General features: G+C 35.1%; 2 protein-coding genes across 6 annotated transcripts in view; one reads left to right on the forward strand and one right to left on the reverse strand.

Annotated features, from left to right (window-relative positions):
* The window catches only part of RNF139 (ring finger protein 139), a 14,645-nt gene extending 2,086 nt beyond the window's left edge, over nucleotides 1–12,559 (forward strand). Inside the window, exon 2 of the mRNA XM_079137506.1 lies at nucleotides 7,721–12,559. Coding sequence (XP_078993632.1) covers nucleotides 7,721–9,543 — 1,823 coding nt within the window. The 3' untranslated portion in view covers nucleotides 9,544–12,559. The remainder of the gene's footprint in view (nucleotides 1–7,720) is intronic.
* TATDN1 (TatD DNase domain containing 1) overlaps nucleotides 10,338–26,196 on the reverse strand; it is a 32,995-nt gene continuing 17,136 nt past the window's right edge. For 2 of the 5 annotated variants that reach the window (XM_079137700.1, XM_079137699.1), the window contains 8 exons: nucleotides 24,926–25,069; nucleotides 24,795–24,837; nucleotides 19,864–19,949; nucleotides 19,734–19,774; nucleotides 17,742–17,818; nucleotides 13,816–13,886; nucleotides 12,592–12,718; nucleotides 10,338–10,526 (listed from right to left, as the gene is read on the reverse strand). In XM_079137700.1, the coding sequence (XP_078993826.1) occupies nucleotides 10,430–10,526; nucleotides 12,592–12,718; nucleotides 13,816–13,886; nucleotides 17,742–17,818; nucleotides 19,734–19,774; nucleotides 19,864–19,949; nucleotides 24,795–24,837; nucleotides 24,926–25,069 (686 nt within the window). In that variant the 3' untranslated portion in view covers nucleotides 10,338–10,429. Of the gene's footprint in view, nucleotides 10,527–12,591; nucleotides 12,719–13,815; nucleotides 13,887–17,741; nucleotides 17,819–19,733; nucleotides 19,775–19,863; nucleotides 19,950–21,865; nucleotides 23,815–24,794; nucleotides 24,838–24,925; nucleotides 25,070–26,196 lie in introns of those variants that run through there. The other 3 variants (XM_079137702.1, XM_079137701.1, XM_079137703.1) reach the window with 2 other exon arrangements.

Genomic DNA, 26,196 nt, shown 5'->3' on the forward strand with positions numbered 1-26,196 from the left:
GGTAAGTTACTTAACTGCTCTGTATGTAGGCTTTATTTATTTATTTTTTTAAGTTGGACAATGATGGTATGTATCTCTTAGGGCTTAGAACAGTAAATGAGTTAGGATGTAGCCTTTTAAGACACTTTAAGTGTTAGCTGTTAGCAAGCTTCTTCACTTTTCCAAAAATGTTTCAGTCAAGACCATACATTGTTATTCAGGAAATATTTTAATGTTTCAGTTAGAACCATACATTGTTACATATATTTTGGTCTTTTGAAGACATCAGCAAAATGTTTTATTTGAAAATTTTGACCTTAGAATATTATCTGGGTCCGTTTTTATGAGAAATTAATATTCCTTACATTGTGCCAGTGTAATTGTGCTAATTTTCCATGTTTGTAAGAATGAAAAATACTGACTTTGGTGCTAAAACATTAACTCCAAATAAAAGCAAATGTTTTCTTAAAATGACAGGTGGGTGTGTAAACGATACTAATGGTAGTTGAAATTAGTTTTTCTTGCTTCATTTTTCCCTATAGTTATAGGCTTCTCAGTACTACTCAGTACTTGTCAACCTTACCTTTTTCAAGCATTACCAGTTTTTTCGTTGTTTTTGTAGTGTTTGAAGTTTTTATTCCTTTCTGCCTACAAAAGGGTACGGCAGCTGTACTTGGGGTATCAAACTAATTTGAGATTTCAACAGGTCAGAAGGTAAAGCATCTCATTTTGGAGCTTCAGAAAAAGTCACAGGACAATATATAGAATGTTTAAGAACCTAAGGCTCTTAGTGTTAAATGCTAAATGAAACTCAATTTAGAGCAGCATAATGCTGAATTAGTAAACTTATATCCAAGGCAGAAAATGCACGCATAGGAATTTGTTTTAATAGTATTACTCACATGGTGGTAGGTGATTCATTGAGGTGGCAAAGGGCTTTCTAAACATAAAAGAAAACTCAGAAATTACATGGGAAAGATATACCTTACAAATATGAGTACATAAAAATGAAAAACTTCTTTATGGCAAAACAAAACAAAAAATCCTTGGTGTTGGAGGTGTAGCTTAGTGGTAGGGGGCTTGCCTAGTATGTGAGCTAGGCCCTGGGTTTGATCCCCAGCAGAGGCTTACCCCCCCAAAATTTTTTTCTTAAAAATGACAAACTGAGGGGAAGATTGTAAGAGTTTTATTCTGTCAGTTAAAAAAATTTTAAAAACCTTATACTCACATAGAAAAATGGATCTTACAGTTCACAATAAACAAAATGAACATGGCCAATAAGCAGAAGCAAGCATGACTTAATCTCATCTGTCATTAAAGAATTACATTCATAACAGAATTTCACTTATTTGGTAAAGAGTTTGAAGTGTGATTAAAAAGTACTTTTGGCCAAGTTATTTATTATTTGAAATAGGAAAATTTATATGGTTTTGGTAGGTTCCAACTTCTCTATAAAACCATTTGGCACTGTCAACTGACATTTTCTGTATACCTTTGACTCATGGTTCCAGTTCTATGTATTTGACCTGGAGATTATAGCTGTACAGAGACTTTGAGCAAGGATACTCATTTGAGCACTAGTGGAAATAACAAAACAACAAACTCAACCTTTAATGTGTATTAGATGCAAATCTGTTCTTTGTATTAGGCCTAGCCATATGATAAAGTTCTTGAAAAGAATGAGATCATTATTTTTGGTGCTGCAGAAAGATACCAGAAAACCTGTGAAGTGAGAAAGTGAAGCAGAAGTAATCCTGACTGGCAAAGGGACAGACTGGCAGGTGTTTCTCAACAGTGGCACTGTTGACACAGGGTAATTCTGTGTTGGGAGGGTGCTGTTGTGTGTATTATAGGATTTTTCTTCCCATTATATGCCAGTAGCACACCTCCAGTCCACTTGCACACAGGCAGAACTGTCTCTGGATTTTGCCGTAAGTCCTCTGTGGGGCAAAAATTCAGTCCTGGTTGAAAATCACTGGGATAGACAAATAAACCAGTAGTACAGAAGACATAGTCCAGAAATAGTCCATCAATCTATATTTAGAAACTTGATGTGTTTCAAGGTAGAATTGAAGTACATTGAGGTAAATATGGACTAATTAGTGGTCATTTACTTATTCATATGGAAAAAATTTTACTGGATCCTTACTTCATGTCTATAAAGTCAGTTCTAAGTGAACCTAATAGCTAAATGTGAAATGTGGACTTTAAGTTTTTAGAAGAAATGTGAATTTTTTTTTTCAACCTTAGAGTAAGGGGGAAATCCTTTAGAAATACATCAAAGCAAATGTAGAAAATAAAGATTGATAAATGAGGTTAAAATTAGAAACCTGTTAATCAAAAAAAAAAAAAAACAGCATAAAGAAAGCAGAAAAGGTGTGTACGTGTATGACTGTGTGCTTAATTTGTCAAGATGTACAAACAACTTAGTAAAATAGCATAATATAGGGGGGAAAAGTGTTTATCCTATTCTCACCAACCCAGAATGCTTCACCTCTGGCCACCAAAATGTGTGTGGGGATTTCTCCTATCAACCATTTCTGCAACACATTCTTTAGTGGTCACTACTGGGTTGTCCTTCAATTTAATGCCTGACATGTACCATCAGAACCTGCTGGTGTGAGGATTCAATTCCATAAGATTGCCTCTTATCTTCAGGTACCATTCACAAGCACAGGTTGTGGCCTGTGTTTCTGACTTATGGTCTGTAAATCAGGGTGACCCCTCTTGGTTCACTTAGTATGCTAAAGCAGCTCACAGAATTCAGGGAAATTCTTTACACACATTTACCATTTACTATAAAGATTGTGCAACCAGATGGACAATCAGATGGAAAAGATGCACAGCCAGGGAGAAGAAAAGGGAGGAGTGTGGTGCCCTCTCTTTACCCGCGACTCTCCAGGAACCTCCATGCACCCAGCTCTCTGGAAGACCCCAGAACCCAGTCCTTTTGGGGTTTTGTGGCACGCCATTATGTTGGCATGATCGATTAGATCATTGACCACAGGTTTAGCAACTTGACCTTCAACCCTTTTTACCTCCTCAGAATTGAGGGGTGGGAGCAGCACTGAACGTTCCAGCCTTCTAATCATTTGGTTGGCAACCAGCCCCCATCTGAGGTTATCCAGGAGCCCCTCAGCCATCTCCTTAGCATACAAAACAGTCTTATATCTCTGGATTCCAAAGATTTTAGGAGCAATGTGTTAGGAATCTGGATGAAGACTAAATACATATTTTACAATACTATCGGTGGGTAAGAGACTAGAAAAACTTGGTTAACTCTTCATGTAATGCCACAATAGGATTTGGCTCTTTGTTTTTTCCCCTCCCCTAAATCCATGTTTACATACTTCTAATAAAAACATGTTACAGTTTTAGTCAAAGGCAAAACTTTATTTATTTATTTATTGGTACTGGGAATTTAACCCAGGGGTGCTTTACCACTGAGTTACATCCATAGCCCTTTTTACCTTTTATTTTGAGACAGGGTCTTAAGTTGCTGAGTCTGACCTCAAACTTGTGATCGTGCTCCTTCAGCATTATGAGTTGCTCAGAGTACAGGTGTGCACCAGCATGCTAAACAAAATTGTGATAAATAAAGTCTTAGAATATCAGGGTCTTTTTTTAACCAAAAGTGAAAAGTTTGATAGCATATTTGATAGCAAATTTGTCTTTGTGATGTAGTTTTTTTAGTATACTAACAGCTTTTCAAGATGCTTTATTTACGTCGTCCTAAATTTCATTGCTTAGGGCTACCTTAGGTGAAGGTACTAATAACATTTATTGCTGTGCTTCTCCATCTTTATCAGATCTTGAAATGTTTTCCACAGCTAGCTTTAGATTGTTTTAAAAGTATTTTTAACATAATAATAATAATATACATTTAGTTGTAGGTGGACACAATACCTTTATTTTTATGTGGTGCTGAGGATCGAACCCAGGGCCTCACACATGCTAGGTGGGCGCCCTACCACTAAGCCACAGCCCCAGCCTCCTACTTTAAAGGTATTTAAGGGAGCTGGAGAACTGTAAATATTATATCCTATTTCCTTTTAATTTTAAGTTTTCAGAAGAGGAGGTTGAGAGGGAACAGACTTTCACACACATAAAAGTTAACTTTTCATTGTGTAAATGCATGGTGGGGTTTTTTCCTCCTCTTTCCTTCTTATTTGCTTGGTTTTGGTAGTCCAGATTGTATGAATTGAGTTCATACATAACGACCACAATGAAACTATGGTCACTGGAGAATTGGACTGAAATCCCTGAGTTATGGTTTTGTTCTCCACTGTCCCAAGGTGGTTTTTCTTTATAAAGCAGGTCATTTATAAGTCTTTCTAAAAAACTATTCCTGGGCTTTATTTTCATAGACTTACAGGATAAGTACCAAAAGTTTCATGTCTAAAGTTATGAAAATGCAAGGAAACTTTGATATTATGAAAAGGACCCCCTAAAGGTCACCAGAAGGAATGTTACTTTGAAGACTTATAACTTGGAGAACAGGTATTTTTTTCTGTAAAATGAGAGCTGATTTTCCCACATCTCAAATATCGGAATGTGTGTATTTAAAAAATAAGTTAAAGAAACCTCATTCTACCAAACTTGGTTAGGAATTAAAACAAGTTTAAGCTAGTCTTGAAATATTTACTCATTATTATACCTTGGGAGTGTGATTTTAGTCAGGAAAGAGTAGTTTCAGATTTTTACTTGCTAGATCACATCCAAACATTGAGGCTGTTAGTCTCACCATGTTATTTATCCTATCCTAGCCTTTCCCTGTTTTTGCTTTGGTATATTTGCATAAAGCAGAGTGGTACTATTTATCCAGAAATATCTAACACCCAAATCATTCCTTTATTTGTGTGTAAAAAAATAAGCTTCAGGGGAAAAAAAAAAACATTAGAATAAAAAGGATTGGTTATAAAATTACAGCAAAGCTCATGAATAGTCACTGGATATGATTAATTTACCAGCTGGAATAGTTGACTTTCTTCTTTTTAAGTGAAATAAAATAGAATGAAGTTATTTTGCTTAAGTTTTGACTTGACTCAGCTTAGAAGATTAGTTCAGCTTTGTTTCAGGAAAAGTACTGACTTGTTTTTCTACATAAAGTAAGATCACAGGTAGTATACAGTAGGCTGAGTTCATTACATTTCCTTGTTACCTTGCATGAAAAAAGTTTCTAAAAGGAAAAAATAATTCCATTTTCTACTGAAAGTGCCCAGGTCTCTGCTCTTTGGAAACATACTGGCGGCCTGCTGGGCTGGGAAACGGCCATTCTCATTCCGAGGTTCGTGTATCATCCAGTCACTTGCATCCTTTTGTTTTTTTCACAAGTGACCTGTAACATAGGCACAGGATAAATTTTAAGTCTGTGGGCAAAATCATCACCTAAAGGAACTAGAACATGCCCTTTTGTGTGTGACATGTTTGGAAATGCTTCTCCTGTAACATGCAGCATCTTTCTTGACTGCATGCAGTACAATGGCCAGGTGGGTGTTTGTTTTGAAGTTTGTTGCTTTTTCTGTATCCCAAGCTGTAGTATCTCAGCTTTGTTTTACCCTTCATAAGTTTCATTTTTCAAGCAGGCTGTATTTTGTGAATGCCTTTAAAAAACTAATCCAGATGACAGAACAATTTATTTCTCCAGTGAGTAGTAATTGAACTTATTTTGTAATACAGAATTGTGGGATCCATTGATATACAAGGTGGAATCCTTGCTGGCTATCAGGGACCCACTGTATAATAAGGCAGATGATACTGATAAGTACAAACTGCAATTTCAGGTGGTACATGACTTTTAGGTGATTCACTTAAATTCTGTAGGTATGCTGAAGGATCAGCCACTGTCAAAGAAAATGGGTCCCTAGAATGGGTAGATCTGACCAGTCAGTTTGGGGAAGCTGGTGGGGCAGAGAGAATTCTAAACACAGATGTAATTATGGTAGAGAAAGGAACATGTTTGAGAAACAGAAGCGTGGCACATTTGTGTCTGTGTGCAGTTGTGCATATGTTGAGCTCTAAAGCAAATAGCAAATTGGATCCTTGAATGCCAGGACAAGGAGTGTAGGTTTTAGTTGATTGTAATTTCAGAGCCACTGAAGAATTATTTTGAGCAAAGAAATGAGTAAAGGTAATTTGGTGACAGCTTTGGATGGATTTGAACAAAGCTGAGTTTTTAGGTAGACTAATTGATTGATGTTACTAAGAAAAAGGAGAAAAAGATGTTGGTAGAGTTTAGGAACTAATTGGCAAAGCTTGAGAGAGTGGGGCCTGTAGCTTTACTGAGGAATAATAATAGCACCTTCAACTGAATATCACAAGGAAAAGCTCATTCTGGTTTAAAATGAGTTAGGCTTTAGAAATTTTGAGTTTTGCATTTATAATGTAGGAGTGTGTGTTAGTCAACTTTTTGTCTGTGACAAAATACTTAATAAAATCAACTTAAAAGAGAAGTTTATTTTGGCTCATAATTTCAGAAGTTTCAGTCCATGGTCACTTGGCTTCATGTTCTCTGGGCCTTTGGTAGAACATCATGACAAGGAGCATGTGATAATGCAGAGCTGCTCACCACATGGCAGCCAGGAAGGAGACTGAAGAGACAAAGCGATCAGGGACAAAACATCCCCTTGAAGGGCATGCCCCCAGTGACCTACTTCCTTCAACCCGACCCCTCCTCAGAAAGTTTCCAGTACCTCCCAGTAGCCCATTAAATTATGTGTCCATAAATGTGTTAAATCCATTCATGAAGTCAGAGCCCTTCTGATACCATCACTTCCCAAAGATCCTATCCCTGAACACTGATAAACTGAGGACCAAGCCTTTACACATGACCATAAGAAAGTTGAACTAGGTGAATATTTGGATGTCATTCCCAAAGAAAACCTTGTATAATGTGTTTATTGTAATCTCATTTTAAAAAACATCTTTTGCCAGAGCACAAAGAAAGATGTGGCCAGTGTACATCATCAGACTGTTTATATGGTGGTCACATGTGGAGTGGGGGAGGGGAATGTTACCATTATTTTTTAACATGTTTTAATTTTCTGAATGTTATTTTTGTAATTTGAAGAATAAAAAGGGTTGGCTATTTGAAGAAATGAATTCAGTAATGCATAAGGAAAAGGGAACTTAGTGTTTTTGAAATCTGAATGAAAGTATGTTTAAAAAAAAAAAAACGAAACTGAATTGGAACCTTTGGAGAATGCTCAAATTTAAAGAGCAGGAAAAAGATAAGAGCTGGTAAGGATTCACAACTGGAAGAAAAGGAGGAATTAGGAGAAAATGTAAAACTTGATTTCTTAAAGAAGATTTTAAAAATGAAAGAATTGTAAGATTTAATGGAAACAAATTTTTTTCATTTGGAGTGTTTGTAATTAAGTTTTGATGGAGTTAAATTTTTAATGATTATGAAATTACAAAGGACATGTTCTTCTGAGTTTTGAATTAATAAGTTCAAAGGTACATATCCCTACAAATGTGTCCTGAATATAATTTCAAAATTTCATGCCTGACATACAGTGTGACGGAATTACTTTGGAAATTAGAAAATAACGGGTGAGATTTTTAAAAATAATTTTAGGTTTGCTTGTACCCTGACTTTAAAAAACCTTATTGGTCCTTAAGCCTAAACAGTCTTAAGGCTTAATGTTTGTAACTTTGGAAATAGTCATAAGTAAGTAATACTTACTAGTATAAAACATACTTTATTTCATTCAAATGACCTTTTTTTTTTCTTTTTTAGGTATATTTGTATCCAGTATTGTTCTTATCTTGTCACAGCGATCACTTTTCAAGTTTTACATGTACAGCTCAGCCTTTCTCTTAGCTGTAACTTCAGTGCTGGTGAATTATTATGCTTCTTTGCACATTGACTTCTATGGTGCCTACAACACATCAGCTTTTGGAATTGAGCTGCTTCCTCGAAAAGGGCCTTCATTATGGATGGCACTCATTGTTTTACAGCTAACATTTGGAATTGGATACATCACATTACTCCAGATTCATTCCATCTATTCACAATTAATTATTTTGGATCTCTTGGTTCCTGTAATAGGCTTAATCACAGAGCTACCCTTGCATATCAGAGAGACTTTAGTTTTTACCTCTTCATTGATTCTCATATTAAATACAGTGCTTGTGTTGGCAGTGAAACTTAAGTGGTTTTATTATTCCACACGATATGTTTATCTTTTAGTGAGGCACATGTATCGAATTTATGGATTACAGTTATTGATGGAGGACACATGGAAGAGGATCCGTTTCCCAGATATACTTCGAGTCTTCTGGCTAACAAGAATTACAGCTCAGGCTACAGTGTTAATGTACATTTTAAGGATGGCAAATGAAACTGAGTCCTTTTTTATTTCTTGGGATGATTTCTGGGACCTCATTTGCAATCTTATAATTAGTGGATGTGATTCTACACTAACTGTCCTGGGCATGAGTGCTGTAATTTCCTCAATAGCCCATTATCTGGGGCTTGGAATCTTGGCCTTTATTGGATCAACTGAAGAAGATGACAGGAGGCTTGGCTTTGTAGCACCTGTTTTATTTTTTATTCTGGCTCTTCAGACTGGCTTAAGTGGGCTGAGACCAGAAGAGAGACTTATTCGCTTGAGTAGAAACATGTGCCTTTTATTAACTGCAGTGCTGCATTTCATCCATGGAATGACAGACCCTGTATTAATGTCTCTGAGTGCCTCCCATGTATCATCTTTTCGTAGACATTTTCCTGTTCTGTTTGTCTCTGCTTGCCTGTTTATTCTTCCTGTTTTACTCAGTTATGTTCTTTGGCATCATTATGCACTAAATACATGGTTGTTTGCAGTTACAGCCTTTTGTGTGGAACTCTGCTTAAAAGTAATTGTTTCTCTTACTGTCTATACGCTGTTCATGATTGATGGCTATTATAATGTCCTCTGGGAAAAGCTTGATGATTACGTCTACTACGTTCGTTCAACAGGCAATATTATTGAATTTATATTTGGAGTAGTAATGTTTGGAAATGGGGCTTATACTATGATGTTTGAGTCAGGAAGTAAAATCCGGGCTTGTATGATGTGCCTACATGCCTATTTTAACATCTACTTACAAGCAAAAAATGGCTGGAAGACATTTATGAATCGTAGAACTGCTGTTAAGAAAATTAATTCACTTCCTGAAATAAAAGGGAGCCGCTTGCAAGAAATAGATGATGTATGTGCAATTTGCTATCATGAGTTTACAACATCTGCTCGTATTACACCATGTAATCATTATTTCCATGCACTTTGCCTTCGGAAATGGCTATACATCCAAGATACTTGTCCAATGTGCCATCAAAAAGTGTACATCGAAGATGACAGCAAGGATAATGCAAATATCTCTAACAACAATGGCTTTATTGCACCCAATGAAAATGAAAATCCAGAGGAAGCTATAAGGGAAGATGCTGCTGAATCCGACGGGGAATTGAACGAAGACGACAGTACGGATTGCGATGATGATGTTCAAAGAGAAAGAAATGGAGGGATTCAGCACACAGGCGCAGCAGCTGAAGAATTTATTAATGATGACACTGACTGATTAAAATAGCATTTACTAATCATTGAGGTATTTGTTTAAAATTCAGTTCATCCAAAATGGAGTAATACGCTTCACTTCAGTGTGTAACCAAGCACAAAAACAGTATCAATGTTGAATCTGTGAATGGTTTTCCGTTTACTGTGATGTGCTACTGTAAATATACCTCTTTAATTACTTCTGGTCTCTTTGGTGACCTATTTAAATTTGTGTACATTATTGTACATAGAATAAAATGTTTTCACGTTTTTATGACAAAAGTTGAACAAATAGCTTTTTAATAGATAAAATAATCATATGGTGCGTCAATTGTGCCAAAAATTCCTCAATGAATTTATATAATGTATCTAACTCTGGACCCTAGTTTTTCTTTAAAATGGGTGGGAGAATGAAATTGCAAATCAGGAAATCACATTAAAGTCAAGGAAAGAATTTGGAACTGAAGAGAAAGGCTATCGAGTGTTTTAAAACTAAGGAAAAAATTAGCTAGTTAGAAGCAACTGAGAACTTTTTTGAACTTGGAGTAGCAATGTAGTTGAGCTGGGTTCAAAAGTCATGAAAGTTGAGCAATAGGCTTATATCAACTAAACTTTGATATAAACCAGAATGTACTATTTAATTTTTAGGTAAAATCAGCCGTTCTATTTGCAGGATTATAAAATTGTCTTTTCAGGCTTGATTAGATTACACAATAAGTATAGTTAGGTTTCCACTGTTTTAAACTAAAGCATTAAATGAAATAAAAAATCCTGATCTGATTTTATGGATAGAATTGAAGATGATGTTATGCAGTGATACCTATTTAGATGACATCCAGAGACTTCTTTATTAAAACTTATGAAATTTTTACATACATGATGGAAAATGGAATATGTATAAATTAAATGGGTCAGGAAAAAAATAGTTTAATGGTGTTGTTATATAGCGTATTGGCTAATTCAAGTGGATCCTCCTCTCTTACTGCTGACATTATCTCCAGTATTTGACTAAAACAAAACAAAAAAGGATGGTTAAATTTTCGAGCATGTATTCAGCTTTAAAGGTATATTAAAATCTTTTTCACATAAAGGAAGGCCTGTACTACCTTTAACAAACACAATAAGCTTAAAAGTTATTAAAGTTTTTAGCAATATCAGTAGAAAAACTTAAATAAGAAACAAAGTTCTGAAGCTGACTTGAAATAGAACCAAGAAACAGTATCAAATACATTTAAAATCAGCCTTCTATACTATGTGTGCCACAATCATGGCATTAACCCAGTGAAATTGAAGCAGCTTTTAAAACTGTAGGTCATAACATTTCAGTGAGTCATGGTGAGCATTTTAAAAATTAAGAGGTCATGTATATTGCATGTAATAAGGGTAAGTACTTTTCCACTTTGGGTTTGGTTTTACTTATATTTGTATGTGTATAATGATAATTGGGAGGATAGCACCCCAAATTTTCTTTATACAGACTAAGCCATTGCTTGAAGAACAGTCCTTCAAAGATGGTATAAATGGCTACATGATCAACTAAGAATTACGGCAAAGGAAAAATAAAGTGTGGTTGAGGGTGAGGGTTTTATGTTCCTATACTTTCTGTCCTGTAAAACAGAATAGCCCAGTGGTCTATCTTTACCTAAAATGATAATTATCAGTAGTGTTTCCTATTATATATAGGTAGAATATTTTTCAAACATGAATTAGAAGGTTCTAGTATAAAGGAAACATTTAGACACTCTTTGTCATAAGTTTTCTGTTCCCTTTATGGATATCTTAACTGTGAATACCCAAAGGAATTGATAATACAAAGTTTATGGCAATCTTCAAACATCTCTTGCATCTAGTCTATTTTTATGTGGTTTCAGTAGCCTAAAGCTAAAGTTATTCTAAAAATGATAATTAAAAAGTAAAAATATATTATCCTTGAGAATTTAATGTTTTGTTTATATAGCACACCAGACAGGTTTTCAGTTAGGCAAGGTCTGTATAATCCCTACTACCCCTCTCCTTTCCAGTCTTTCCCCACACTGATAAGCAGTGGTAGCTTCAAATCATTTTTTTCCTCCTACTTGAAATCCTTTGGGTCCTGTCAAAACTAAGGTTGGTATACAAGAGCTCAGACAATACCACCTCACCCTGCTGTCTTCTACCTAACCTATGGATCCTACTTACTCCCACACTAGGCTCACTGGGAATCAGCCCCATCCTCTCTCTGCCTGCCTTTGCTCAAGGTGTTTGTCTTTGGCCTAACTCCCAGTCGTGCTTAGTAAACAACTGAAATGTCACCTTACAGCACTCCTAGTTCCTTTCAAGGCAGACAGTTGCTATGTCTATAGTTCCAGTTAAATTGGATATGTGCTCATTAAAATGATAAAACCAGTTTTCCTAATTTAAGATTCATTGTAGCTTTCTGACACAAGTGTCTTCACATGTGCTATAATTAATAATAAAATGACTCAACTACATTTTAGGAAATATGAAGTTCTGCCCTTTTTTTTTTTTTTTTTGGATTGGGAAAAGGAAATTCTATCACTTATCAATTTGCTCTAAGGCTTAAAGAAATGTGTGATTTCCTAAACTTATTCAGATTGTCATTTAAAAATGCAAGTATCATTAATAAAAGGTCTGCTAAGAATAACTGGTTACAAATAGTAGCGATGAATTTACATAAGAATAAATTTAAAAGAGGTAATGTGATTATATGAATAGTTTTAAGATCTTTTCCTGCTCCTACAAAATGACAGATGAACAAAATCAAATATTTTTTCATTGCTGTAATAAAATTACTGAATTGAGATGATATGAACATAAGAGCTGAGATATAGCAATAGATACAAATTCAGATTCTTCCAAATCACTATTAAAATGGTCTTTGACCCGAACTTGAACTTTGGGTCATGAAGATGTGTTCATCAATTCTAACACTGTGGTGTACATTTGTTAAAAACTGACCTGAACTTGACTTGGATTTTACAACACTTGAATTCTGTCCCTTGAGTTCATTTTGTAAGTGGCATTTGGTGGTTGTAGTCAATGATTTTTGAAGACCATAAAAGTAAACACTTACATTATATGACAGGGTTCATTTCTATCTTTTAAACAATGCCCATTTTCCCATTTCTTTTTTGTAGGAAATGAAGTTTTTACATATTTTGATCCAGCATGTGTATTTTTGACTCCACACCAAGGTGCATCTAGAGTTAGGTAAAGAAATGTCTGTCAAAGGGTTTACTTTTTTAAATTTTTTTTTATGAACATTATCAAACAAACACAAAACTTTTAAGTTACAAGCCATGATTCAGCTTCCAAAGCAGTCTGAAAACAGTTCTAAGAAAAGCATGAGATAAAATCCTGAATTGCAATTTAATATTAAGACTAACTTTTATATTGTATTTAACAAAAGACCTAAACCTAACAAATATAATTTACAATTATAAGTGCTTTTAAAAAAAGACATAAACCTAAAAGAAATATAATTCTAACAACATTTCAGATAAATTTCTATAGTGCCATTTCTGAATGTGAAACTGGCTTTGAATACTTCTTGGATCATTATAATAGGTTACCCATTTACAGATATTGTACTTTTAATAAAACCTTTTCATCTCTTCCCAAGGAAATACAATTAATTTCTCCAGAGTGGCTCAGTTTGAACGTTAGTAAAATTGTGGCATAAAAGCCTTGAGCTGAAGGGTTTAGATAAATTTTAGCTTTTACCTCTTTTATTTTAAATAGATTCTAAAATTTTACGAAATTTGTTTTCTCAGTTTAAAACGCAGTAGAAGCAGACATCATAAATGACATTTTGGTAAAATTTTTGAGTATAGAAGCTCTGGGTGAAGTCCTGAGTTCAGGATTCCATGTTTAATTAAATGTTCATATAACTATAACCTCTTTGATTAGATTATCATGGATCTGACACCCACATTTTTTTTTTTTTAAGTTTTTAGGCTTAGCCAAGCTTTTATTTAAATTTTTTTTTATTTTTTATTTTTACAGACTCCATTTGATTCATTGTACACAAATGGAGTATATCATTTCATTTCTATGGTTGTGCACGACGTACACTCATACTATTCATGTAACCATACTTAGCCAAGTTTCTAAAATTGAAAATAAATAAAAACTGCATAAATTCTTCACCAATTAAGTCTTCGAGAGTATAATTGTTGAAGCTCAACATGCTATTTTAAGATATTTAGTAATGTCAATGAAGTCACATTTCCTTCTCTAGCTGTTTTTTGGAGGGGAGTAAGTATGAAACTTAAAAGTTCAGAAAACACCAACTTACCGGTTTCAATCATTAATTTTTCACTAGGTATTGACTTCAAGACTTCCAAATTAGCCTCCGTTTTCAGTGAGCTTTAAAAAAAAAAATGTATATTTTAAAATAGCATTTAATGACTTTTCATATCATAAATCATAAAACCAAAACTCCATATGAGCACATTGTGTTCAATATGCTTTAGAAATTTTTGTGTTTGCACATTCTTATCCTTCACAGAATCCAAATTAAAATCATTTCAACTAGATCTGCCTTTAGAGGATATTTTTTCATGTTTGTCAGTGGATTTTTTTCAATAGTTTTCTATACTAGTCTAAGTAAAAGCTTAATTTTTTAGAAGTTTATTTGCATAATTGAGAGGTATTCATAAGGTGGTTAACTTTCATTTTCAGCCTGAGCTGCTGAATTACTGATCCTCATTCTTCAGCGTCTTTTAACAGAACAGTACCCTTGCCATGGTTTCTTAGTAGAAAGGAAGAACTCCGCTTAGAATTTGTTCATGGCTTCCAGACTTGCTTTAGGCCAATGTGATGAGATGACCATAGGTAATGTGCCTTTTTGTCATCTGGAGGATACGATGAATAAGCATGCACTGAGGAGTTGTTCCTCTTCAGCTTCAGTGCCCAGAATGAAAATGTGACCTGTGGCAAAGAGCTCAGCCTGTCAGCTAAATTCCAACTGATCCAAGACCCATGATTGTGAATCTAAGTGCTCACTGCAATTTGCCAGTGAGGTTTGGGATGGTTTACGATGTGGTGACAATATTGTCCTTGTATTTTAAAAAAATTGTAATCATAAATTTAAAATATTTTATAACAGTTTTATGTTCACAGCCAAATGAGCAGAAGGTAGACATTCTACATAACATGCCCACACATAAATAAGCACAGCCTACCACACTCTAAAAATCCCACAGCACAGCAGTACATCTGTTAGAATTAATGAGCCTACACTGAAAACATCATCATGGCCCAAAGCCCACAGTTGACATTAGGGTTCACTCTTGGCGATATACGTCTGTGGGTTTGGACAAATAACAGATTCATCATCATCTGTAGTTTCACTGTCTAAAAATCCTCTGTACTCTGCCTGTCCATCCCTCCCTCCCTCCTTAACCCTGGCAAACACTGATCTTTTTAAAAACGATCTCTTGAAAATCACCTCACCCAAAATAATGAGAAAAATAAAACTATTCTTTGGTGAAATCAGTAAACATTTGTTCCTTCTCTTTTTTTTAGTAGAGAAGAGGGAGGTAGGAGAGGAGGGAACAAGAAATCAAAACTTAAACATTCATTAACCTTGAACCACAATATAAAAAGCAGATGGAGGAATGATAAGTGGCCTGTTTAAATGCTAAGTGATTCAAATGTTATGTGTCATTAAAAAGACTACACAAAGCTAAGAACCTGAGAATGGGATATAGAAAGCCGGGATGAAGTAGGGGACAGAAATAACTGTTTGAAAAGTCTGGGTAAAGAAATGATGAGGCTCTCAGGTTATTGTGACTTGGGGAAGGAGAACCCAAATCAGAGAGAGGGCTGGAGAAAAGTCAGCACAAAAGAGTGGGGTGCAGAGGAGGCGGGCTGAAATGAAGACAGACTGCTGCGGTGAGTCCTTTACTTCCATCTTGCTCCAGGATACTGTAAGGTACAGTTTTAAGTCCCTACCTGACTTTCCCAGCAGGATCCCTTTTTGGAGAAACGACCCAACCCAGAAAAAGATCTCTACAAAATGACATTTGGGAAACCCTAGTGGAAAAGACAGTGGGCTATCTGAGCATCCCAATTGATGGACTGTCTCCAACAGCCCTTCCAAACAGCTTTTTTTTTTTTTTTTTTTTTTTTAATAGACAGTGAAGAACTGCCATTTGAAGAAAGCCCCAATCATGAGAGAATGCAAAGGAAGAAAAAGAAAAGCAATAAACAATAAAAAAAAAAAAATTCAACTACAATTCATATCTTTAGAGATAAGAAGATACTACATCTGTTAGGACATACTTAAAAAAGCTTTCAAAGAATGAAAAAATTAATTTTAAAAAGGTTGAAAAAGCACTTATTATAAAAAGGAAAAATAAAGATGGATATCGTAGAATAAAAAGGTAAGAATATCAGACATCAATCTGGGATATAAAAAAATAAGAAAATTCCACAGGACTGAAATAAGCCTTCAACTGGAAGGGATCAGTAAGAAATCAACATAAAGAGTGACCAGAAAACAAAAACAAGAACATCAAAACACATCTTTGTGAAATTCTGTAATGCCAGACATAACTAATATCTTCCAAAGGAAAAAAGGTTCCTGAGGAGATTGGGAATCAGAATAACAATCAACTAACTGTTCATTAGCAACTGGAACCTACTGATCAATGTAAATTCTCAGTGAAAATGATTTCTAATCTAGAATTTCATGCCCAGGAAATCTAACAACCAAAAGTGGGTTCCCATCTTCCTTTCATCTACTATCCAGGAAAACTTAAGAATAGCGTAAGTTCATTTTCAAACATGCAAAAATCTCAAAAAATTTTCTTTATGAAAACTTTCTTAGGAAGCAGAGAATATGGACCACCAAACAAGTAATATATAGGACCTCAAAATAGGAATGCTATCAGACAAGACACTAGTCCAAAGTGAAACAAGATAAGGGTTTGGAACTACTGGAGCTATCAGACTACCCAGATAGATTTCCTCATGGGGAAAAACAGACAAAGCATTTTATAGAGCTCTGGTAAGTATGAGAGGGCTTCAAATTTTAAAGAAAGCCACAAAAAATTACTTCAGAAAAATAAAAAGTGGTACAGCACATGGGTCAGCAGTCAACAACATATATACAGACAGACCTAATGAAAACATTGAATATGCATAACCTCAAAAATTGTGAAGTAATTATACTGGAAGGAATCACAGAGGTGGAGTTAATATGGGGTCTAAGAATTCCAACGCTTATACTGAGAATAGGCGAAGGGGATGAATCAGAAGACGAGTGGATGCATATAACCTGGAAATATGATGACAGCAGTGGCTGCCTCTGGAAAACTGACTTAGAGGTTGGGGCATGCTGGGTGGGGCTGTGATAATTGCTCATAAGTCTTTAGTCCTACTTGACTTTTTAATCACGATGCATGTATTCCTTTGAATATTAATTTATAAGTTAACCAAACCACGAATTTAAATATGAAAGAGGATCTAGAATATTTAAACACTGAACTCTATAGCAAATAAGTAATTCTATTATTCTATTTCCCTAAGACTTTAGCCAAAAATTATGTAATCAGAAAAGAGATCACTGGAAAGAAACACTGAAGACGGAAAACAAATCTTGCTATTTTGTGATTTATTTTAGCGAGCTACACTGACATCCTGTGAAAATATCCTGGCAGAAGCTCTTATACAACTGACAGAAAACCAGCCCGGGCCCAAGCCATGCCAGTGACTGCACTGGTGTTTTGAGGTTTAGCATGGTGTTACAGCAGAAAGGTCACTGAGCCAGGAGCCAGAGGACACAGATTCTTACACTTGGAGTAACTTTATACCTGTTTCTTAACTTGTTTGAGACTTATTTTTTAGCCTACAGAGATATATAAATGATTGTCAAAGAAAAACCTTTCTCCCAAATCAGACATGACATGTATATGTGTATACAATGCTGTAAACCATACATTTTAAAGGGATAAAATGACTTGGGAATAAATTGAATTGTTAGAAAAAGCTAGTTGCTGATTTCAGCAGACTGTTTCCATTATTAGAACAGAGTAGAAGTCTAAAACTTGCAAGCTCTCAGTTGTAATAGTAAAAAGTACTGTTTCATTTCGTACATAAATATTAAAATTCTTGTGCCAGGATCAACACAAAACACATATAGTTTAATAAAAATAAATATCAGCAATTCATTGTAAAGCATAAAAGTTAAAACAAAAAAACAACCTAAGAACGTACCAACCATTAAACCCTATATAAAGATCCAAGTCAATCAAAGCAGCTGCTGCTTCCTTGGTACCGTCAAATGAATGCACCTAGGGACACAGGTATAATTTTATTATAATAATTACTCTTTAAAATTTTAAATAACACTAAGACTTTCTAAGCAAAAATAATAGATGCACATAAGGGTTTTTGGATCATGGTTTCAGATGTGGTAGCCCCTACAATCTTAATTTTCACTAAGGTTTCACAGTTACAGCCTATTGTCATCTCCAACGACATGAGGCAAGGAATTAGCTGCCTAGGATTTCCCTCTAGAGTGCTGTGTTGGTGTCTGCACCAGCATCACCATAAAAGAAGGGCAGCCATGTTTTCAAGCTTGGAAATGTTATACCACTATTGAAAATACTGAATTTTTCAGTTCCAGTATATTATTTCTAGAAGAGAAGAGGCAAGTTTTAAGAAGCTCCATAAAGAGGTGAGAATGATGTTTTTAAAATGTAAACTGTTTCACAGTCAATAATATTTAGCTTAGCAGGCAAAAAGGACTGAAATGGTATTTTTCACCTTTAAAGACATAGGGGTTCAGGTATAGTTTTTCATTCTACAAGTGTATTTATGTAATCAAAAGCAACAAATAATAAGACTTTCTTTACAAAGGTAGGTTTACCTAACAAGTGATATCATATTACTTCTGAGTCCAGAGAATCGAAAACACACCATGGCTAACATGCTCTCAGTAATAAAGAAATCTGTGTCACAAAGCTGTCCATAAAGGAATTATTATTTCCCTCAGCATTTTTAGTTGACTAGAAAACCCCTCCTCCATAAATGGGAAAATAATTTTAAATGTGACTCCTCATAAACCATTTTAGCAAATTAGTTAATTCTTTGGTAATTTCTTTTTTACTAAAAATCAAACATTAGGTTGGATTTGTTGTTGGTGTTGTTAATTTTTAAAACTATTACAGAATCATCCAAGTAAAATCTTATTTAGAAATAAAGCAAATGGGAGAGAAGTAGAGTCTGCAGACCATAGTAAATACCACTGGTTATGCCAAGGGTATTAATTAAAACCTCTCAATTCCCAGTACAGTTCCAAAAGGATAAGTTAGAGAGTCAATCAATTACAGAGAAAATGTGCACAGTAACATTAACTCTGCAGCAATAACAAATGCATACATGTTACCAGTGGTATAAAAGATGAGGCAGAGGCTAAATACTTGAGAAAATAAATGCACGTGAAACTCGAGGACAGGCAGTGTGGATACACAATGAGGCTCAGAGCTCCTTCCTCTCCCTTTGGTTGCCACACTATAATTGATTTTATTATACCTGGATAATAGCTTTCTTTGCTAGAGAGTCACTGAGGCTCTCCTGAAACTATTTGAAAATCTGTGTATCTGAACATTTTTCTAAAGTGAATTCTCAAAAGAATCCATGATTTGAAAAGATTAAAAAGCACTGTCATTGATACTTGAACTAGGTGAGTCAGATGATATTTATGGGAAATGTCTGAAAATTAGTGACTGGAATGGCCATGTGGGAGCACTATTTCAAGCAGAATATGAATTACAGAGAGTGAGTCTCTAGATCAGAGTCATAATAGTAAATGAATACAGTTGATCAGAAATTAAGAAACAAACCTGAAACTAATGGTGAAATATTTTAAGATATTAAAATATATAATTTTCTCAAAATTTAAACTCAAGAACATTCAAGAATGGATAATGGAAGAGACGGAAAAAGAATATCATGCACAGTGTCAGAATGTATACAAGTAAATTCATGGGGTTTTCCTGTGAATAGAATTCTGTACTAATTCTTGTACTTTGAACAAAGAAAGTATAATTAAAACTGTGGTTTCTGTGTTTCCTATGTCTGGCTCATAAATCCAGCACTAAACTTACATGTCTTTCAAATAATGGGCATAGAACTGACATCTGAATTTTTACAAGCCACATGTTTTTGTATATCACAAATTAAAAACAATCATTTTATACTTACCACTCCACCTACATACCGATCTCTGTTTCTTTTCATTATGTCTGTGAGTTAAAAATAGATAGAACTTTTAGGAATTAGTTTGATTTTTAAATAATTCTTAAATTCTAAATGAGATTTTATTTTCACTCACCTAAAAATTCAGTATGTGAGTTTCGACAATGAAGAAACATTGGTAATTTTGTTTGTTCTGACAGTTCAAATTGTTTTTCAAAGTATCTGCATAATGCAAAATATTTTCCTATTAAAAATTTTATTCTAGCAAGAGAAAGACAACTGTCAAATGATATTTTTAATTAAAGGAATTTTATTCTCTAGAAATGATAGCTCTAAAATAGTGAATTCAGACATTAAAACACAATAGGCTTAGCAGAGGGCTTTTCATAACATTTTCTGGAAAGGGAAACTATACTTTCTGGGATCACAAAATTATTTTCAGAACTGTTAGGATTCCCATCATAACTGCTGGGTAAACAGTATTTTACTAATGAGTGTTAGAAGAGACGTATGGTTTATAGTTAGTGTGATTGTGAATGCTTCCCCCAAAGAACTACTTTTAACTAGTGTTTCGACCAAATCCCAGCAAATGAATTGGACATCCCATCCCATAATCCATGAGATCCAAATCCAGAGCCAGCATTAGTGGCAGCAAACAAGAGGCTGTAGGCCCCTTACCAGTGGGGCTGGCTGAGCACCAGTCCACTTTGTGCTGACCACTCTAGGCTATTTTTTCCCCAAAGATTCATGAACTAAGTCACATGACCAAGGCACAAATTTATAGAATCTAATTGTCAGTTTAGAAACTGGCTTTCTACCATGAGGAAGGCAGAAGATAATTTATGAAGAAAAAGAAGCCCAAGCAATGTGCGTACAGGATTTCACACAGTCAAAGAAAAGAAAGGTCCCTGAGTTCAAGTCATCGAGGGATCATTAGGAAGGTGCATAGTAAAAAAGTAGCTCCTAATGATATAATCAAGTATAATTTGTAACAATATCGAATGGCAATTGTTGGGGCTGGGGATATAGTTCAGTTGGTAGAGTGCTTGCCTGGCAAGCACAAGGCCCTGGATTCAATCCCCAGCACTGCAAAAAATAAAAAAATAAAAAAAAATAAATAAAATGGCAATTGCCTTTAAAGGAAAAAAACTACCATGGTAAATAGGAATAATGACATAAATTATGGGGCAAGAACTGGTATCTCTAAAGAGACTTCTCTGCCTGTTTTACTTATGATATTTTATTTTATTTAAGTTTGCTCCTTTTAGTGAAGCTGTGATTTATTTCAGATTGGATCAGTGCTTCATACAGTTCAGGGTCAATACCATCTAAAGGCAAGGGTTTGCAAAGTCAGCTTTGCAGTGGCAGCTGTTATTTACCAGAACTGAAGGGATCCAAAAGCCCAGTGAGTGACACGGGTACACCTTAACACAGGATAGAAATCCCTCGCTAAGCTGGCCCATGGCCTCAATCTCTCATCTCTAGGGTCCCGCAAGTACCTAAATGATCATTTTGAAATCTTGTCTGTTGTCTGATTTTGGGAGGTGGGTACTAGGGATTGGGCCCAGGTGCTCACTACCACTGAGTTATATTCCCTGCCAGGGTCTCAGTGAATTGTTGAGGCTGGCCTTTAACTTGCCATCAGCCTGTCTCTTGCCTCTGGAGTTGCTGGGGTTATAGACAAGGCCACACCACCTCACTTTTTTTTTTTTTTTTTTAAGACTTACATAGTATTAACATTTTAAAGCCTCAAGAAAATGGTCCAGAGAAAATTGCTCCTACTCAAGGGAACAGAGCTCTAACAAGCAACAAGTAAAGTGTAGCACAAGGTAGAGAAATGGTAAGTACAGGGTATGCCCAAAGATACCCTAAGCAAAAACTATAATGTTTTCATTCAGAATGGCAATATTTCTAATAATATAATAGCCACAATTTATAAAAACACTATAGCTTTTACATGTCATGTTAACCATATGCAGCATTATTCTCATATTGAGGATGAGGAAAATTGAGGTGTGCAAAGGGATACATAATCACCAACAGCAATTATAAAACATACCCAAGACTTGCTGATTTCAGTGATCATACTTTTAGTACTACGTTATTGATATTGTTATTTTTCAGATGCTATATTGTACCTTAATTTGTCTTGCCTTCAATACACCAATTTACTTTCTATTTTTCTTTTTTTTCCTGAAATTTTTATTTAAAAATAAAACAAAAAGAAAACAAAATAAAATCATATACTAGTTGTTTCAGACAGTATAAAGGAACAAAGCAAAACCTAAATTCTTCTAAGAATAAACTCAATAGCAACAGCTGAATTACAAGACTTTTTCCCATGCTTCCCTACAGGAATCAGAAAGAGCCTCCCTCCTCATGAGACCTTCACCTACCAGTTACCAAGTACCTGCTATGCCAAGAGTGCTGTGCTAAGTGCAAGGGAACATAACAGGAGTGAGATTTAAAGTGCCACTGAAGTCTGTCTAGCGCAGAAACATCAGCAATGCTCTGTGATAGGTGCTAGAATAAGCAGTGCTGTGACAACATGGAACAGGGGCTGAACGCCCTTAGCACCTCTGCAGAAAGGGCTGGGCAAGGGTTGTTTCCTTAACAACAATCCTAACGTGACTATTACTGCTGTGTCTTTCACCAACTAAGTCATTCAGTGTTTTATAATTAAAGTTTTTTTTTTTCAAAATCTCAAGTCAAACTGCCAATCTCATCAAACTTTCTACCTATTTTAGTTTGTCCTTAATTTATCCTCTCCAAAAAACACCCAGCCCACATGCTATCTACCTTACTGAAGACTTGCCTGACTCTCCTAGAAAAGTTAGTCCTCTCTGCTGGCCACATATCTTTCTGATAGCCCTAGCCAATCTTTTATAATCATTTATGTTCTCTCTTGGCTATGAAAGAATGAGGACCAAGTCTTATTTCTGGCATACAGGGGAGGCTCTCAGTAATCATTTACTGAATTAGTGAGGTCCAACTCTCTATTACAGATTAACACCCAAACAACTGGCACAGGACTTAAAGCCTAAACTATATCCTGCTATACATAATTTTAAGTTCTGATCTTGCTCTAATAATGGAAGTCTCTTCAGAACACTAAAACAGAACTGATACTATTAATGCTTTCATTTAACCCCAAAATTGAGTTTCAAGTATTTAAGTTGCATTTTAGAAACAGCGTTAACTCATTCTGTAAGTAAAATATATACCAGCAAGAAATCTTGGAGGGGACTATGCAAATGCCCTTGCTAGTTGTGTTACAGTCTGTGCTCCTTAAGTCTCAACCTGGCCAAAACCAGACACTAAAGTGGAGGAATAAGGTAAGAAATTATCAAAGACAACTGGTTTCTAACTCAGGGTGAATCTGTGAAATTTTAAGGTGATGTGAGTTGACCTCATGATATTCAGAAGAGGCTCAGAACTCTAGTAACACTGCTGGTAGCCATGTGAGTGTTTCTGGAAACACAGCAAATGGCACACTGGAAACTATACAACTCTGAAAGGATTATGTAAATAAGAGGCCTGAAAGAAGCACGTGGCCATAGGACATTACTCCAACCCAGCCTACTCTACTTGGCTATAGATGTCGAACTTCAAAAATTCCGGAGATCCAAGACTTAAATTATGACTGACTTCACTAGTAAACCTGCTCCTCACTACAGTGGTTTTCAAGTACAGTGGACAGGTCAGGGTTCCACTTTAATGCCAAGCAATGGGCAGGGGGCAGGATAATACATTTTTGGCATGTATAAAATGAAAAATTAATTCAGGCCATCAAGTCATTGGCTTAATTAAAATCACATGACAAAAATTATTCATTATTAAATATTATGATAGGCAGGAGGATTCCAAGTTTAAAATCAGCCTCAGCAACTTGGCAGGACCCCCAGCAACTTATTTATTTATAAGAATAAATAAATAAAAAGGATGGGGATGTGGCTCAGTGGTTAAATGCCCCTGGGTTTAATCCCGGGTACAAAAAAAGAAAAACAACAACAAAAGACAAAACAAAACAAAAAAGCCCTGGATATTAACTTAAAGAATCTGAGTCAAATTCTCCTTTTCTCCTTTAAATATCAGAAACTAAGGTAAGGAACTGGGGACATAGCTCAGTGGTAGAGCACTTGCCTAGCATGCGTGAGGCCTTGAGTTTGATTCCCCAGCACTGCAAAAAGAAAAAAAAAAAAAAAAAAGAAATTAAGGTGGACAGATGGTTGTTTTTATTCTCAAAGGTTGTTAGTAACAGCTAGTATTCTTTATTCATATTTTTGTATTCTCTGAGTTCCCAGCAGTTGCTGGCAAGTAGTACTTCATAAATATTTGTTATATGAATGAATAATTAAATTAGCCTCCTTTAGAAGTTTATTCAAATGTTTTAGTATCTTGATAATTAGGATGTTTTTGAAGTTCAACAAAATGCTAATGTTTTAAATTAAGACTTGACCTAATTCTTATTTTCAACCTACATAACTGACCCAACAGTATAATGATAGGAGCTGCAACTAAAAGCTGCATGTTGCACAGTATAGGAAGTCCTTGAGGCTTGTGAGCTGTGGAGTTTTGTTAGGAGCTACAGTTCTTAACTGGCTCCTATGAAAGGGTTCTCACTGTTCCCAGCTAACAATATCCAAAGCCCAGCAAGAGTAAAATATGCTTTTCTTGCTTTGGTGATTGATCCTATAATCCTTTTTAATTTCCTATGCCCTTAAAATCATGTCCCCACAACTGAATTTAATTCTCTCCATTGGAATGGTTAATGTATGATGCATTTGATACACAAATGAAAAATAACAACAAAAGTCTCTATCTTGTAAAATTCTTCCCTTATTTCTAACAAATCAAATTGGTTAATTGCTTAGAACTACATGCTTCTGTCCCTTATGAATTATATGCATGTATGCATGGATTTGTTTCATTTAACTTTTTATATACACAGGAAAAAACAAAAACATCCTGATCCATAATCCAACAATGTGCTCAACTCGTAAGTTATTTTAAAAACATCACTCCTAGGATTTTACAATTATTTATAACATCATTAAATTTCCTTACTTGAGCTGGGTATCTCTGGGACAAAATTGTAGTCGGTCAAAGTCTTTAAAAGATAAAAAAGAATTATTTCTTAGGACTTGTACAGAACAAGCCTATTTTCAAAGTCATCTAAGTGGCTGACTTATACTTACCAAGTCCACATTCCCCTACTGCTACAACCTTCCCCTTATTGTTTTCAGCAAGATTTAGCAACTCCATTAAGTAAATGTCAGGGTTATTCTTTTCAAATTCTCCACATCTTGTAGGATGACATCCAACTGTGCTGAAAAACATATCTTAACATACAGCAATATCTTAGGATTATTTTCAAAGTCTTTTCACATTTATATTTAACATACAAATGAGAGAACAAAAAATTTCAACTTTTTTTTAGCAATAGTCATACACTATTTCGACTACCAGAACTGCATTATGTTAATCACAGAAGAATTTGTGGAAAACCTTAACAAAGTAGGACATGAAATGAAATGTAGAATATAAAAGTAGAATATGAAAACTGCCTTTCTCTGTTAATAAAATAATTAATCTACTTTCAAATATTCTACTTTCAAAGTGGAATATGAAAACTGCCTTTCTCTGTTAATAAAATAATTAATTCAACTCTTTCCAAAGCTTGGTATTTATTGAGCCTTACAGAATGGAAACAATTTTTTGAAATGTTATAATTGAAAACAAACAAAAAAGAAATGCTATCATCTAATTTTCTCTTTTATATTCCGTGTTTATATTACTAGCTGAATTCATTTATTTAATATAACAATTAAAATATTTCTCCTGAAAAGGCTAATTGCAGAGGTGACTCAAAAATGTGAAAAGGAAGATTCATTATTCTAATAAAAAAGAGCTAGATATGGTGGTGTATGCCTGTAATCCCAGCAACTGGGGAAATTAAGGGAAGGAAGATAGCAAGTTCAAGGCCAGCCTCAGCAATTTAGTGAGACCCTAAGCAACTTAGCAAGAGCCTGTCTCAAAATAAAACACAAAAAGAGGGCTGAAGTTGTGGCTCAGTGGTAGAGCACTTGCCTGGCATGTGTGAGGCCATGGGTTCCATACTCAGCACCACATATAAATAAATAAAATTAAAATCCATTGACAACTAAAAAAAATATTTAAAAAAAAGGAAACACAAAAAAGGGCTGGGGATGTGTCTTAGTGGTTAAGTGCCTCTGTATCCAATCCCTGACACCAAAAATAAAAGATTAAAAAAAAAACTCACTTATTGGGAGGCCAGACTTTGACAGCTTTAATCGTATGGAACACAAATGAGAAGTCAAAGGTGGTTTTGAGGGCTTTAACAGGTACCTCATCTGAATCTGCAGAGAGGGTGAAGCCTCCTTCAGGCTCGCCTGCAGATATCTACAGATAAAAGGAAGTAGCAGCCTTTCAAATGTGTGAGGACACA

The sequence above is a fragment of the Sciurus vulgaris genome (assembly GCF_902686455.1).
Source record: "Sciurus vulgaris genome assembly, chromosome: 1".
Classification (NCBI taxonomy): domain Eukaryota; kingdom Metazoa; phylum Chordata; class Mammalia; order Rodentia; family Sciuridae; genus Sciurus; species Sciurus vulgaris.